This window comes from Mus pahari, chromosome 2 (assembly GCF_900095145.1).
Source record: "Mus pahari chromosome 2, PAHARI_EIJ_v1.1, whole genome shotgun sequence".
NCBI classification, from domain to species: domain Eukaryota; kingdom Metazoa; phylum Chordata; class Mammalia; order Rodentia; family Muridae; genus Mus; species Mus pahari.
The window spans coordinates 107,482,227-107,496,995 of NC_034591.1; the positions used below are offsets into that span (position 1 = coordinate 107,482,227).

A 14,769-nucleotide genomic window follows, 5' to 3' on the forward strand; every position below is an offset into this window, starting at 1 on the left:
TGACCCTAACCCTCTCTGCACAAGACCCGAGCTTGTGCGCTCCTTGGGAGCTCGCTGCCCCCGTGCTGACTGCTGACAGCTGACTGACCCTCGCAGCTAGCAGGTACTTCTGGGTTGCTAGCCCAGGGCTCTGAGCCGGTGACCCTATTTTCCCTAATCCCGGTCTTTGACCTTGGGTAAGTTTCTTTTTCTTTTGTTTTTGAGAGAGGCTCCCAGAGCCTCTCCACTACAGGCAGACACTGAACCTTGGAACCATAGCTCCTGCCCTGGGAACTACAGATCCTGCCTTTTTTTTTCTCCCCTTGAGGGAGGTTTTCCCTGAGTAGCCTCGACTGTCCTGGAACAAGCTCTGTAGAGCAGCCTGGGTCTTCGGAGTGCTGGGATTAAAGGCGGGCACCACCACCATAGGCTCATGTCCTGGGAATTTTCCTAAGCCCAGCCGAATCTTGGCTTCTGGTCTGTAAAATGTGGAGGTGTGGTGGCTAACAGCGCACCTCTCCTGAGGTTCCTGGAGAATTCTGGTCCTAGGCAGCTGGTGGTGAGTGTTGGCACTGTCCTCTGTCTAGGTAAGTTCTCCGTGCCCAGGAGACAGCACAGACATATTTTACAGAGGCATTTGAGACGCAGGGAAGGTGACAATTCACTAAGGCCTTGCAGGCTTGAGAGCTAGGTTGTTCTATTGTACCCTGTCACCACACCCAGGATCATGGAAGTGTCTGATCTTGACTCCCTGAGGAATATATCCACCCCCCAACCTGGAGCCAGGGCAAAGAGGCTGTCATAGGAGAGGGTCAGCCTTGAGCAGTTATGGAAAGGGGTTCCTTGTATTCTAGCAGAATGCCTGGCCATGGGCCACTAGGTCTGCTCCCAGCGTGGGACTGCAGCACTGTAGACAGGATTCCTTTCCTGATCCAAGGGCTAGAAGAGGGGACCTGCGGAGCAGGAGCCCTCTGAGTTCCTGAAAGCCCAAGGCTTCAGCAGCCTCTGGGGGTGTCCCATGACGAGAAGACGGGGTGGGAGTCTGTACCCTATATCCTTGGGGCTCAGTAGGCCCTACAGACCCTCATCTGCTATCTGTGTGGCCAAAGGCCAGCTTAATGTGACAGTCCTCACTCCATGTTCCTTCTTGTCCCTGAGCTGTGATAATGGCTGATCTGCAGCCATCCTGACTGGAGCCAAAAGTGGGGTTTTTTGTTTGTTTGTTTGTTTTATTTGCTTGTGTTTTTCTCCTTTACTCTTTCTATAAATAACAGATGTTCACAAGGAAGGGAGGCAGGGGAGGGAGCACAGAGTTGAACTCTCAGCACTCAAAGGGGCCTAGGTGGGAGGATGGAAATGTCCAGGGCAGCCTGGGCTATGCCCTGAATCCCCCTTGAAAGAAGGCAACAAATACATAGAGCACACACACATAGATACACACACCATACCCCAGACAGACACACCATACCACAGACACACCATATCACACAGACACAAAGACACATACACATACCACAGATACCCACATACACACACACATACACACACACACACACACCATACCACACATACATGTACACATATACACAGACACATACCATACCACAGACAGACACATACACTATACCATAGACACACACACCATACTACAGACACATGTACCATACCACACACACACACACACACACACACACACACACACACACACAGACCACATTACTGCTTTGGGAAATTACAGTGAGCTGCTATCTGCTGGAACATGTTGGCTCACATATCCCCAGCCAGCAACAGTTGGCTACATCCTTATGGCATGGTCTACTAACTGCAATTTACCACAGCATAAACCCACCTGTTGTCCTCTGGTCTTCCTACAGTTTATAAGGGAGACACTAAGTCAGGACTGAGCCATTTTTCCTGCCCCCTGCAGAGAGTCTGAATCCACTTACTGTTTCCCAAACCTCACCAACACTAGGTATCGTATTATTTTCAGTACCTGTCAGTTCTACAGGGGGAGTATGTACTGTGTTTAACACTACATTGTTCTAACTGGTTGTGATTTGAACATTATTTTGTCTGTTGGCTGTAAGTTTTTCCTTTTAGTAAACTGCTTTATATGTAAAACTTTGTCATGTTCAATTTGCATTCCACTGTTAGAGCCAGGCTTGGAAAGCCTACTGTTCACCAATATTTTCTAATAGTTCTCTCTCTCTCTCTCTCTCTCTCTCTCTCTCTCTCTCTCCTCTCTCTCTCCTCCCTCCCCTTCTCCTCCTCCTCTTCCTCCTCTTTCTCCTCCATTTTTGAGACAGGGCTTCATGTAGCCCAGGCTGGCCCCAAGCCCTCTATGTAGCTGGGGATGACCTTGACCTCCAACCCTCCTGCATCCACCTCCTGAGAGTTGTACAGCCTGTACCGGTACACTTGGTTTCTGTGGAGCCAGGAATGAAACTTCATACATGCTAGAATTGATGTTCCATCAGTTGAGCCGAATTCCCACATTACTATATTATCTTCTTGTCTTTAGTGTAAAAATATTTACTTTTAACCCAGTTGGACTTTTTTGAGCAAAATGTAGGCCAGAGAGCTCTATTTGTTCCTTTAAATTAATAATCAACCCTCAGAACTTGTTTTAAGTTTATGGGAAAACATGAGGGCAGAATTGGGTTGTCATATGTTCACTCTGCCCATGCCCTCTCCCGTTAAACATTCACCGTACTGTGTGAGCCCACGCCAGTGTGTGTGATAACCTCAAATCCATGTTCTACAGTGGGCAGTTCACATGCTCTTCATGTTTGGGAGGTGTGTAAGGCCATGTATCCATCCTTGTAGCCTTAGATCCCACAAGTGTTCTCTACCCACCACCCTCCCCTCTCCCCTCCACCCTCCACCCTAGAAACTGCTGACCTTTGCACTATCTCTGGCTTATGTTCCATGATCTGAACCCCATCTTCACCTGCTTTTGCCTTGTTTTTCCATCCCTAACCGGTGACATAGTCGCTTCCAGGATTGGTCAGTTCTAAGTAATGCTGCATGTGGGGTTTTATGTGGACATTAGCTTTCTGTCCATTTGAAAAAATGCCAATGAGGGAGTGTCCTAGTTAGGTGTTGCATTGCTGTGATGAAACCCCATGGCCAATAGCAACTTGGGAAGGAAAGGGTTTAATTAGCTTATGCTTTGTCATCACCATTCATCATCTATGGAAGTCCGGAACTCAAATGGGCCGGAGCCTGGAGGCAGGAGCTAATGCAGAGGTCATAGAGGAGTGCTGCTTACTGGCTTGCTCCACATGGCTTTCTCAGCCTGTTTTCTTAAAGAACCCAGGACCACCAGCACAGGACCCCACCCACAATGAGCTGGGCCCTCCCACACCAATCACTAATTAAGAAAATGCCCATAGGCTTGCCTGCACCCTGATCTGATGATGGAGGTGTTTTCTCCGTTGGGGTTCCCTCCTCTTCAATGCTCCAGCTGTGTCAAGTTGACATAAAAGTGGCTGGCATAGAGTGGGTTCTAGAACCCATAGTTACAGTGAACTGTGCCTTGGAACAAGCATGCTTTGGGGAACTGGAGCCATGGCTTACTGGGTAAGAGTGCTCGCTGCTCTTGCAAAGGACTTGCATTCTATTCCCAGCACCAAAGCCAGGCAGCTTATAACCTCCTGAGGCTCTAACTCCAGAGACATCTGATGCTACCTTCTGGCCTCCACCGGCTTTTTTTCTTTTTCTTTTTCTTTTTCTTTTATTGGATATTATCTTTATTTACATTTCAAATGTTATCCCCTTTGCCAGTCCCCCCCCAACCCCTATCCCATCCTCCCTCCCACTGCTTCTATGAGTGTGTTCCTCACCCATCCACTCACTCCTACCTCCACACCCTAGTATTCCCCTATACTGGGGCATCGAGCCTTCACAGGACCAAGGGCTTCTCCTCCCACTGATGCCTGACAAGGCCATCCTCTGCTACATATGCGGTTGGAGCCACAGGTCCCTCCATGTGTCCTCTTTGGTTGGTGGTTTAGTACCTGGGAGCTCTGGGGGGTCTGACTGGTTGATACTGTTGTTTTTCCTATGGCATTGCAAACCCCTTTAGCTCCTTCAGTCCTTTCTCTAACTCCTCCATTGGGGACCCCATGTTCAGTCCAATGATTGGCTGCGAACATCCGCCTCTGTATATGTCAGGCTCTGACAGAGCCTCTCAGGAGACAGCCATATAAGGCTCATGTCAGCAAGAACTCCTTAGCATCCACAATAGTGTCTGCGTTTGGTAACTGTATATGGGATGGATCTCCAGGTGGGGCTGTCTCTGGATGGCTTTTCCTTCAGTCTCTGCTCCACACTTTGTCTCCATATTTCCTCCAGTGAGTATTTTGTCCCCCCTTCTAAGAAGGACTAAAGCATCCGCATTTTGGTCTTCCTTCTTCTTGAGCTTCATGTGGTCTGTGAATTGTATCTTGGGTATTCTGAGCTTCTGGGCTAATATCCACTTATCAGTGAGTGCATACCATGTGTGTTCTTTTGTGATTGGATTACCTCACTCCGGATGATATTTTCTAGTTCCATCGATTTGCCTAAGAATTTCATGAAGTCATTGTTTTTAATAGCTGAGCAGTACTACATTATGTAAATGTACCACATTTTCTGTATCTCTGTTGAAGGACATCTGGGTTCTTTCCAGCTTCTGGCTATTATAAATAAGGCTGCTATAAGCATAGTGGAACTTGTATGTTGGAGTATGTTGTTATGTTGGAGCATCTTATTAGCAGGTTTGAATCGAGTTGTTGCCCTTTTGACTGAGTTTTGAGGGTTGGCTTTTCAGGTCTCCCAGTTTATGGATTCTCATTTTATTTTCTTGATGGAGTCCTTTAAAAATAGAAGTATTTAACTGAATGAAGGACTTAACTCTCCTTTTCATGAGCCCTCCAGTTCTGTGTTTTAAAAGCTCTTGATGAGTACAAGGCTATCCATGTCTCTCTTATTATCTTTGAGTGGCTTATAACCGCAGGTCTGTGATTCATTTGGACTTGATTTTTGTGGAGGTTGTGCAGCGTTTGAGCCAGCATGGCCTCCTGTGACACAGTCAAACACCAAGCCCTGACAGCTCACACGCCCACAGGCTACGGAGACTGTGGAGAAAGCAGGCATGGGGTTAAGTCTGAAAGGCAGATGTGTGAGGTTGGCCAAGGCAGACAAGCATCGCTGCTCTGTGCTGAGAGAGCCCTGGGTGTTTGGTGAGCAACAGGCATTCCGGGTGCTCAGACAGCAGCATGCTGTGCATGTGGGAATTCGTGAGGCTGCTTCACACCCGTGGTTTCTGTGCTTCTGAGTGTGTGAAGTGCACGATGCTTCGGCCTTTCCCCTAAACCATGCATATGTGGTAAATGGACAATTTAAGGAAAGATACCAGAGAGTACCTCAGGTTTTACAGGAAGGTACTGAACTTAGCAGCCATTCACTGACTTCTCTTTATTCCAGTGTCCCTCTCCTTCCCCATTAGCACCCCTCCCAACGCAGTCACCCTGTGCTCTGAAGACTGATGCCAAGCAAAGCTCCTTTTTGTCTCTCTCATGACTTCTGGACCTGGTACAATAAGCCCGGTGTGGCCTCAAGAGAAGTGTGGTGGCTTTCTCATTAACAGCAAGAGAACAAAGGTTTAAAGTGGTGTGACCAAGGTCACAGACAGGTCAGTCCCAGAGGATGTTCTAAAATGTCTCTGAGGACCTGCTCCAGGTTTGTGACAATTTGCAGGGATCAGTGAAGAGAGCCTCCTAAAGCTACAGTCACTGTCTGATCCAACAGCCTTAGCACTCTTCACATCCACAGATGTCAAGGTTACCCCCGTCTCCTTGCACAGTGGCAGTCTCCCCAAAGCAGCCTGCTGTTCATGGAGCCCCAGAGATGACTGAGGCAGGAGAAAGCACCCGCTGGAGCCTGAGCAGTTTCCTCTGACTTCAGAGAGCCCTTTCTAACCCTCTGGCTGCTCCTTCAACAGGCGCCTTCCAGCCTTCTGCTGCCATGAAGATTGCAGTCATCGGGCAGAGCCTGTTTGGCCAGGAGGTTTACTGCCAGCTGAGGAAGGAGGGCCATGAGGTGGTGGGTGTGTTCACCATCCCAGACAAGGATGGGAAAGCAGATCCCCTGGGTGAGTGAGCAGCTCAGGGGCAGGAAGGAGGGTGGGCTGGTGGGTAAGGTCTGGGGTCTCACGGCACAGTCCTTGCAGAAGACACACACCTTCCATCCTGAATCCACCCTGATGCCAAGTGGCTGCTGGCCTGGCCTGGAATAAAGTGACTATGGGATGGGATCTGTATCCTGATCAGTGGACATAGAGAAGCCCAGCTTGTCCCACATACCTCTCTTAACTTCTCTGACCCAAGCATCTAAGCTCTGAAGGCCTCCTAGGGGTGGCTCCTGGGGTTGCCGTTCCTTTCATGTCACCATCTTTGGGGCTCTGTTAGACCTGAGTGCTCAGTCCACCCAAAGGTTCCTGGCACACAGAGTGGGTAGAGCTGAGAGATTTCCTTTTAGCATCTTCTGGGTGCCCCTACCCCACTGGGGAGAGTTCTACCTCAGTTCTGGACCCTTTCCTTGGAACTGGAGCCCAGCACCCAGGATGCTGGGGCTTCCGTATGATGAACAGACCCTTCTCAGGCCTGATGGAGAAGGACTGTGGGGCACAGCTTAAGGATGGGAGATTGAGAGTAGGAAGGTGACTTTGTGAGACCAGTCAGATCCAGGGCAGAGCAAGCAGCCACAGTCTGACCCCTGGACTCTGATGATGCCTGCCAGGTCTCAGCCCCGCCCCTGACCACAGCATGATATACGTGACCCCACTGCCTGAGCTCTACAAACAGATACTAACAGTGACCAGTCTGCTCCCAGTGCCAGCCCAGACCCTGTTGGGACCACTGCTTGGCCTTGACCTTAGATGGCCTGCGGGAGTCTCACTGGCCACAGCGAGGCTGCTTTGGAAGTGTAGAACAACCTAGTCTCATGGCAGCTGGTTATACTGTGAAGCTGAGATTTGTCCTGGTCGTTAGCTGGCTCTTTTCTCCTGTTTTATTTACCTCAGTACATAAGATGTCATTATCCACATCCCAGGGATGTTAGCACCTTGGCAACACCCTCCTACTGATTCCAAACCTGGTGACACTGACTATGTAAATAGTGCCCTCCTGACCACATCAGGTCATGGTGGCAGAGATGAGGACAGCGAGCAAGGTTAAGGGTAGGATTGTACACAGCAGGAGTGCTCTCAAGAGATTCGCTAAGGATGTTCATAAGTCCTGAGGAATGGTTGGCCAAAGAGAGCCCCTTACGGTCAGGGTTGTGCCTTCCAGAGGCCGCTGCTACCACCAACCTGAGGATAAGAGGGGATGGTGTTGTGCAGGAAATGGTCTGTAAGGAGTCAGGAGGAGCCCTGCAGGTTGGGACTGGGCCTCCAGGCCGAGGTGTGAGGAACAGAGTGTATACATCAGGCAGGGCCAGGTCTGCATACTGGGAACAGGGATCAAGCGGCTTTTCCGGGAAGGAACCTCTGTAGCTGGGGTAAGACTAGGGTGGTGGACAGGATCCCCACCGGAAGGACCAAACCCTTTCCTCACCCTTCTTGTCCTCCCTCCGGCCTCTTCTCCTTCTGGTACAGCTGACCCCCAGAGGGTGGAGAGGTAGGGAAAGGGAAAGTAGAGGTGTCGGGGGAGAGGAGGAAGACATAATATGTTGGGCATGGATGGGCCTCTGGAAAGGGCTGTAAGGAGAGAGGCTATGGGGAACCTGTGAGGTCTGAGCAAGAGAGGCATTGGGAGGCCTTAGGGCTCACAGCAGGAAAGTCCCTGCCCAGGACTCACCCGAGGCTAGCCCCACCCGCATCCTAGCAGAATTTTACTGGACAGTAGGAACTGGGAAGGGGAGCAAGAATGGGCCTGCAGCCACTTCTCTGGGTATAGAACAGAGAGGAAGCTTGCTCACCTGCTCTCAACTGCTCCCTCCACAGGCCTGGAGGCTGAGAAGGATGGCGTGCCCGTGTTCAAGTTCCCTAGGTGGCGGGCTCGAGGACAGGCTCTGCCGGAGGTGGTGGCCAAATACCAGGCTCTGGGTGCAGAGCTCAACGTGCTCCCCTTCTGCAGCCAGTTCATACCCATGGAGGTCATCAATGCCCCCCGGCATGGCTCCATCATCTACCATCCATCTCTGCTGCCCAGGCACCGAGGGGCTTCAGCCATCAACTGGTAAGATGGGCTTCACCCCCAATTTGCCTAGCATGTCACCCTCCCTCATCCTGAAACATCTCGCTGGGGCATTCAAGTGCATTGTGCTGACGCCTACCCTGCTCTGCTGTGTGTCTCCCTGAACCACAGCAGGGGAGTGTTAAGAGAGCATGCTTGCCACGTGGTGGTTCACACTTTTAATCCCAGCACTCGGGAGGCAGAGGCAGGAGGTTGTCTGAGTGTGAGATTAGCCTGGTCTACAGAGCAAGTTCCAGGATGGCAAGAGATATACTGAGAAACCCTGTCTCAAAAAAATAAAAAAAACAAAACAAAACAAAACAAAAACCCTAACAGGCTTTGTAGCAGCGGGAACAAGAGCTTTGCTGGTATTGCGCCTGCAGGGGGACAGGGGGTGCAGGAAAGCTGGACTAGGATGTCATGGGGGCTGCAGAGAGCAGAGTTTCTGTCTACACAACCTACCTGTCTTAGGGGCTGTTACCCAAGGCAGGATGCTTCTGGCATGTAACTGGCATGGTTGGCGATCATAAACGCTGTTTCTTTTCTTCCCTTTCTATAGGAGCAGGTGTCAGCCCTCCTACGGGAGGAAGTAGCCCCCCTACGAGTGGCAGGGACCAGGGGCCAGCTCCCAGGGTGTCCTCTATCAGACTGATATTTTCTTCCTATCTTCCAGGACCCTCATTCATGGAGATAAGAAAGGAGGCTTCACTGTCTTCTGGGCTGATGACGGCTTGGACACCGGCGACCTTCTGCTGCAGAAGGAGTGTGAGGTGCTTCCAGATGACACCGTGAGCACGCTGTACAACCGTTTCCTCTTCCCGGAGGGCATCAAAGGGATGGTAAGGCTGAAGGCTGGTGGCACCTACTCTCCCATCACATGCCTGTCCTGACACAGTCTCTAGACGCTTGATTCCACTGCCCTCCCTGATCCCCACTGGCCAGGCACACACACCCAGTTTCAGGTCCTTTTTTGTTTAGTTCATTTTATCCTCAGGTCAGGAGTCCTGCATGACATGAAAGATCCTTGTCTAAGCTTTCAGTTTCCTAGTCCATGGGGTGAGAAACCCCATTTCTCCAAGAGATATGGCTGAAAGATCAAGGAAGACTCTGATGGGACATTGTGGGGTCATGTGGTTATACTGACTCAGTTGCTGGCCCGAGCGACAGGAATACTCTGATTTGTGGGGGACTCTGTAGACATCAGGGCCTGCAGAATGTCAATCCAAGAGAGGCAAGAAGGAAATTTGGTTCAGTATGACTCAGTAGCCAGTGGTGGTTCATACTTCATGTTTATTTTAGGCACATTTAAGAACAGTACAAGTTGGTGAAAAAAAAAGATTTCCTGGTGATATTTAATTCAATCCTGTGTGTACAATAAAAGCTTAAGACGTGACTACAGCAAAACCCTACTTTGTAAAGTACATGGGACACCTGCCATAAAGGTGGGTTCTGTAGATTGACTGAGGAAAAACAAGTTCATAATAAGGGTCTGGGGGAGGTGTGGTGTGGTCCCAGCCACATAGATAGCATAGCACAAATGTCACCAGGCTATTTGCCATGTCCTTTCCCAGCCTTCTGGGCAGACAACCTGTTGTTACACATCTCTCCATTTGAAGGGACAACCCTACATGGTTTTTTGTTTGGTTGTTTTTTTTGTTTTGTTTTGGTTTGGTTTGGTTTTTAGAGGAAGGGTTTTTCTGTGTAGTTCTGGCTGCCCTGGAACTGGCTTCGTTAGAGCAGACTGGCCTCAAGCTCAAGAGATCCACTTGCTCTTGCCTCCCGAGTTCTGGGATTAAAGGTGTGCACCATAACTTCCAGCTAACCCTGCTGGTTTAACATTCCTGATTTCCCTAGACCTTATCTCAGAACACAAGGACCTCTGCCTCCTACACTGATTGGCTGCCTCAGTGATATGCATTCTGCTGTCATCAATTGGGGAAGATAGCCACTTAATTGCAGTGGTGTTCCAGACTCTCCACTGGGTAGGGCTGTGGAAAGACAAGGAAGTACACAGACAAGGAAGGGCGCCTTTTAGCCAGTGCCCCCAGGAGGTCCTAGTGTGTGTCTGTGTGAGCTGCTATTGTTCCTGGAGGGTAGGCTAGTGAGAGAGGACCAAAGCCCTTGATAATCAGGCCAGGACGTTTTACAAACATAGAGCCTTGTCACATGGCAATGAGCAAGGTCTCAGTCACCAGACCACTGCAAGTCCTGAGCCATCTGCCCCTCACCCCAGTCCATTTTCACGTCAGCTGCCTTTTTATCTTTAATGTTTTCATTGTGTTAAACAGTAGTGAGCAAAGCTGCCTTGTTGAATGCTTAGCCTGAGATGAGAGGACTTCACATTCCACAGCAAATGGCTCAGATGGCCAATAGAGACAGAGTATCCAAGGCAACCACTAGTCACGTGTGTCTACTTAAATTAATTGTAATTAATTTCCATTCAGGAATTTGGGGATGGGAATCTAACGCTGTAGTACAGTAATTACTTTGTATGTGGGAGGCCTGGGTTTCATCTCCTGCATTATAACACACACACACACACACACACACACACAGGAGCTGGCAATTGTACAGGATTGTACAAGCACAGCCCACGTTTATCACTATAGTGTGTTCCAACAGGCAACCCTCCGTACATTACAGTTCTGATACCCTGGTTTTTTTTCCTTAATTTTGTCCTATTTATTTATTTTACATGTGTGAGCATTTGCCTGCATGTATATACGTGCACCATAGATGTTAGAAGAGGGCATCAGATCCCACAGAAATAGAGCTATAGGAGGTTGAGAGCTGTCACGTGACTGCTGGGAATGGAACCCAGGTCTTCTCACAGGAACACCCAGTGCCCTTAACTACCAAGCCACCTCCTCAGCCCCATGGCACTCTATTTCTTGTCAACGATAGCTCCTTTGGGTCTTTCCTCAGGGTGGGTTACAGCCTCCTTTTCATTCCTTGATTCAGACCCCCAGAGAAGTCACTTTTCTACAGACTCCCAAGCCCATGTCAGGGCTTGAGAGCTATTCTCCTTCAAGAAGGTTCCAGACAGCAACACATAGGCTTGTGTGTCTGTTATCCCCAGTGGGGTCTGGCAGTTTCCTCCTCTAGAGATCTAGAGAATCTATATAATCTAAGAGGATGTGATGCTGATGATCTGTGTGCCATTCCACTCTCCCCAAATCCTGTCACCCATACCCTGTGTCCCTGTGTCCATGCTGTAGGCTTCTCAGGTGCCTGCAGGGTGAGGACCAGGACTGGATGTGGGTGGGATGCTGAGGCTGGGGAAGCTAACTGGAGTCTCCTTTGCAGGTTCAGGCTGTGCGACTGATCGCAGAAGGCACAGCCCCACGCCGTCCCCAGCCTGAGGAAGGAGCCACCTATGAGGGCATTCAGAAGAAGGAGACAGCCAGGGTGAGTACCAAACCCACCTACCCAGCATCACCTGTGACTGGAGTGCAGAAGTGGCTCAGGGAAGCAAGGTTCCGCTGACACTATAGGAACAGCAGTGGAGGGCAGGGTTGCAGCACAGCATCGAAACGTGGAGGGACAAGGTCCCTTCGGGCGTCATGTTCTTCCTGTTTCTCTTTAAGTAGAAGAAGCAAGCATCACTCCAGGGAGGAAGAATAACTAGGGTTATGGCATATATCAGTCTTGGAGCTGGAATCTCCAGAACACTGAGAGGTTTCTTGGAGCAGAAGTGGGTAGTTGTCCCATGGCTGCCTCTACATGGGACTGGTTATCTCTGTACGGAGCTCTGCATGAGCCCTGCATACATAAAGATACAGTAGTGGGGCTTTATGTATACATAAAGATACAGGATGGGCCAAAGCATTCTTCCTAGGGACTCTGTGGAGTCTCAGCCACCTTGAAAGAGTAGAATAGCCTCTTCCTAAAGCCATTCTACAGGCTGTGCAGGGAGAGAACTTGGGTCACAGCCCCAAACCAGGGCACCCCGCTCTGCACTCAGACACATGTCTAGGAGGAAGCCCAGGTTCTGCCTGCAAGGCCAGGCCCACTGTGCAGCAGTCTTCAGGACTAAGAGAATCTAGCTGAGAAGACAACATCTTGGACCCCACAGATCAACTGGGACCAGCCAGCAGAGGCCATTCACAACTGGATCCGTGGGAATGACAAGGTGCCAGGTGCCTGGACAGAGGCTTGTGGGCAGGTAGGTTCCCTTGAGGTTGGTGTCCGGCAGGAGAGCTGCGTGCCCCCACCCTGCAACCTTGAAAACCACCCACCAAGTTTAAAATGCTTGATAAATTCTACAGCCCCTATTCTACCTTCTCCCAAATGCGCCCTACTCCAGGGCTAGGAGACCCTGTACCATTCAGAGCTCAAAGTGAGATGTTTGCTGCCACTGGTGGCCCCAGGAACCTACTGCAACCCGGGATTCTGTTGAGTTTGCTTAGCTTGGGCCTCACCCCACGCTCTCAGATGCCGTGGGCCCAGCTCTGGCTTTGCCCCAAGGAAGAGGCAACTTACTTTGAGTTGAGACTGAGCAGCAGCTGGACTTAGGATAGAGAGATGCAAGTCTTGTGTACCTCTCAAAGTCTGCCTGCTGTCCATACAGTCTACTGCCTAGTCCCCTGACCCCCAGCTCACTGTAAACAGACTATGCAGAGGACCCCCTTGACACACAACCCTTCACTGTGGCTGCTTCATCTGCAACAGTGGCCAGCAGCAGCCAAAGGTCTGTGGCTTTGTGGCATACCTTGAGAAGACTTTCCTGGGGGTCTGTGCCCCTGAGAAAGTGCAAAGGTCTCAAGGATGCCCAAGGCTTGAGTTATCTAGGTCCTCAGATCTTCCGGATCACTTCTGTGCTCCCAAAGACTGGGTCTAGGTCCTCCTCAGCCTTGTGTGTAGATTCCAGCTCTTCCAGGTCTCCCCTGTTCCCCCTGAAAGCTGGTCTCAGGCCCACTCAGCTTGCACACTCTAGGGTCACACACACACCCATACCACTTGGCCCTCTCAGCCCTATGGAGCTTCAGCTGGACCGCAGATAGCAGGCCCTCATCTTATCGGTTGTCTCTTGGCTTCTCTCCTGCCATAGAAGCTGACGTTTTTCAACTCGACACTCAACACTTCAGAACTGGTGGCCCAGGGAGAAGCTTTACCCATCTCAGGAGCCCATCGTCCTGGCCTGGTCACCAAAGCGGGACTCATCCTCTTTGGAAATGACGATAGAATGGTAAGCACACCGGGAGTCACCGGCCTGGATCATAGGTTCAAGGTCACCCACGCTGCTGTCCTTGGGCTCAAACCCTACAGGAAGACCCCAGGCTGCCCTTGAAGAAACAGAAAGAACCAAGAGTCAAGGGAGAAGCTGCCACCTGAGCACAGGCTGTGTGGGGCGGGGCTACATTTTCTCTCCCAGGCTGGATACCCTGTGTGACAGAAATCCTTACCAATAGCACTGGTCTAGGATTTAAAGGCATCAAAGCCATGCCCTTAAACCCCTAGGCCTCAGTTTCCCTCTCTCTGAGTGGGGCGGCTGCTGAACTCTGGTAGTTATTACTGGACTTTGCATATCAGAATAGCAGCTGAATTGAACGGAGTGTACTTAGGCACCAACCGCTATTTAAAAGCAATGAACAGGCATCCCATTTCATTCTCCAGACAACCCTAGGAGATAATCATAGATATTGTTTGCATATTTCAGAGGAGCAAACCAAAAATGAAAAGACTTACAAAGTTTATCCAAGGTTTCTCAAGCTAGTCAGTGCCAGAGCTGGGCTTCGGACCCTAAATCCTGGCTCTGAGTCCGCCGTGGCCCTGAGACTCCACTCTAGGAGTTTTCTTACAGGTGTGGGGAGAGGCAGGTCTCCAACACTTTGCAACCTTGACTGTGTGAGTGTGGCTAAGGTGGAGGGTGGGGAGTTGTGCAGACCGACAAGGCTCTCTCCGGTATTCTCATGCTGTTTTATAAGAGACCAAGGCTGTCTATCAGCTGCCATTTAACAGTGGGCGGGTACTTAAGTATGCATGACGCATGTGTGCAGACTGATGCTATCTGTCTGTTGTGTGGTCCCTATAAATAGCATCTGAGAGGGGAATTCTCTCACAGAGGATTATTCAGGAGCACCCTGGGGGGGGGGCGGATCTCATGTGACTGTGAGGGCAGAGCAAAGCCACGAGGTAAGGACTGGGTTGGTCTGATCCAGGTGTCTCTGAGGATCCGTTGACTTTGCCTCTATCCTGAACATGTGCACACAGGTCAGCATCTGCTGTTCTCGTCCTTGGAATAGTATGGAGCCCTTGGCTTCTCACAGGTGCTTTCCCCCAGGGACTGTGCAGTAGGCTGCCAGTGGCCAGCTCCTTGCAACAGCTGGAGGCTGGTGTTAGCATTCGGGAGGGGTAGGTTCCCCAAGGCCCTGGCTGCCTCTGCCCCTGCAGCCATACAAACAGCAGAGCACAGAAGCCTTCGGGAAACATGACTCAGGCTTGTCTGCTGCATCCAGCTGGCCTTCTGCTTGCTGACAGTTCTAGAATATCTTCAAAGGCAACTGCATTGCTATAGACACTGTGTTCAACCCTGGTTGTGACTCTGGAATATTCTTTTTTTGTTGTTTTT

At 50.4% G+C, this 14,769-nt stretch overlaps 1 protein-coding gene across 3 annotated transcripts in view; it reads left to right on the plus strand.

The window, feature by feature from the left end:
• Aldh1l1 (aldehyde dehydrogenase 1 family member L1) overlaps positions 1-14,769 on the plus strand; it is a 49,577-nt gene continuing 34,808 nt past the window's right edge. The window contains exons 1-7 of one of the 3 annotated variants that reach the window (XM_021189191.2): positions 1-103; positions 5,966-6,115; positions 7,967-8,201; positions 8,872-9,037; positions 11,505-11,606; positions 12,274-12,363; positions 13,249-13,386. In XM_021189191.2, the coding sequence (XP_021044850.1) occupies positions 5,989-6,115; positions 7,967-8,201; positions 8,872-9,037; positions 11,505-11,606; positions 12,274-12,363; positions 13,249-13,386 (858 nt within the window). In that variant the 5' untranslated portion in view covers positions 1-103; positions 5,966-5,988. Of the gene's footprint in view, positions 177-212; positions 567-5,965; positions 6,116-7,966; positions 8,202-8,871; positions 9,038-11,504; positions 11,607-12,273; positions 12,364-13,248; positions 13,387-14,769 lie in introns of those variants that run through there. The other 2 variants (XM_021189185.2, XM_029534781.1) reach the window with 2 other exon arrangements.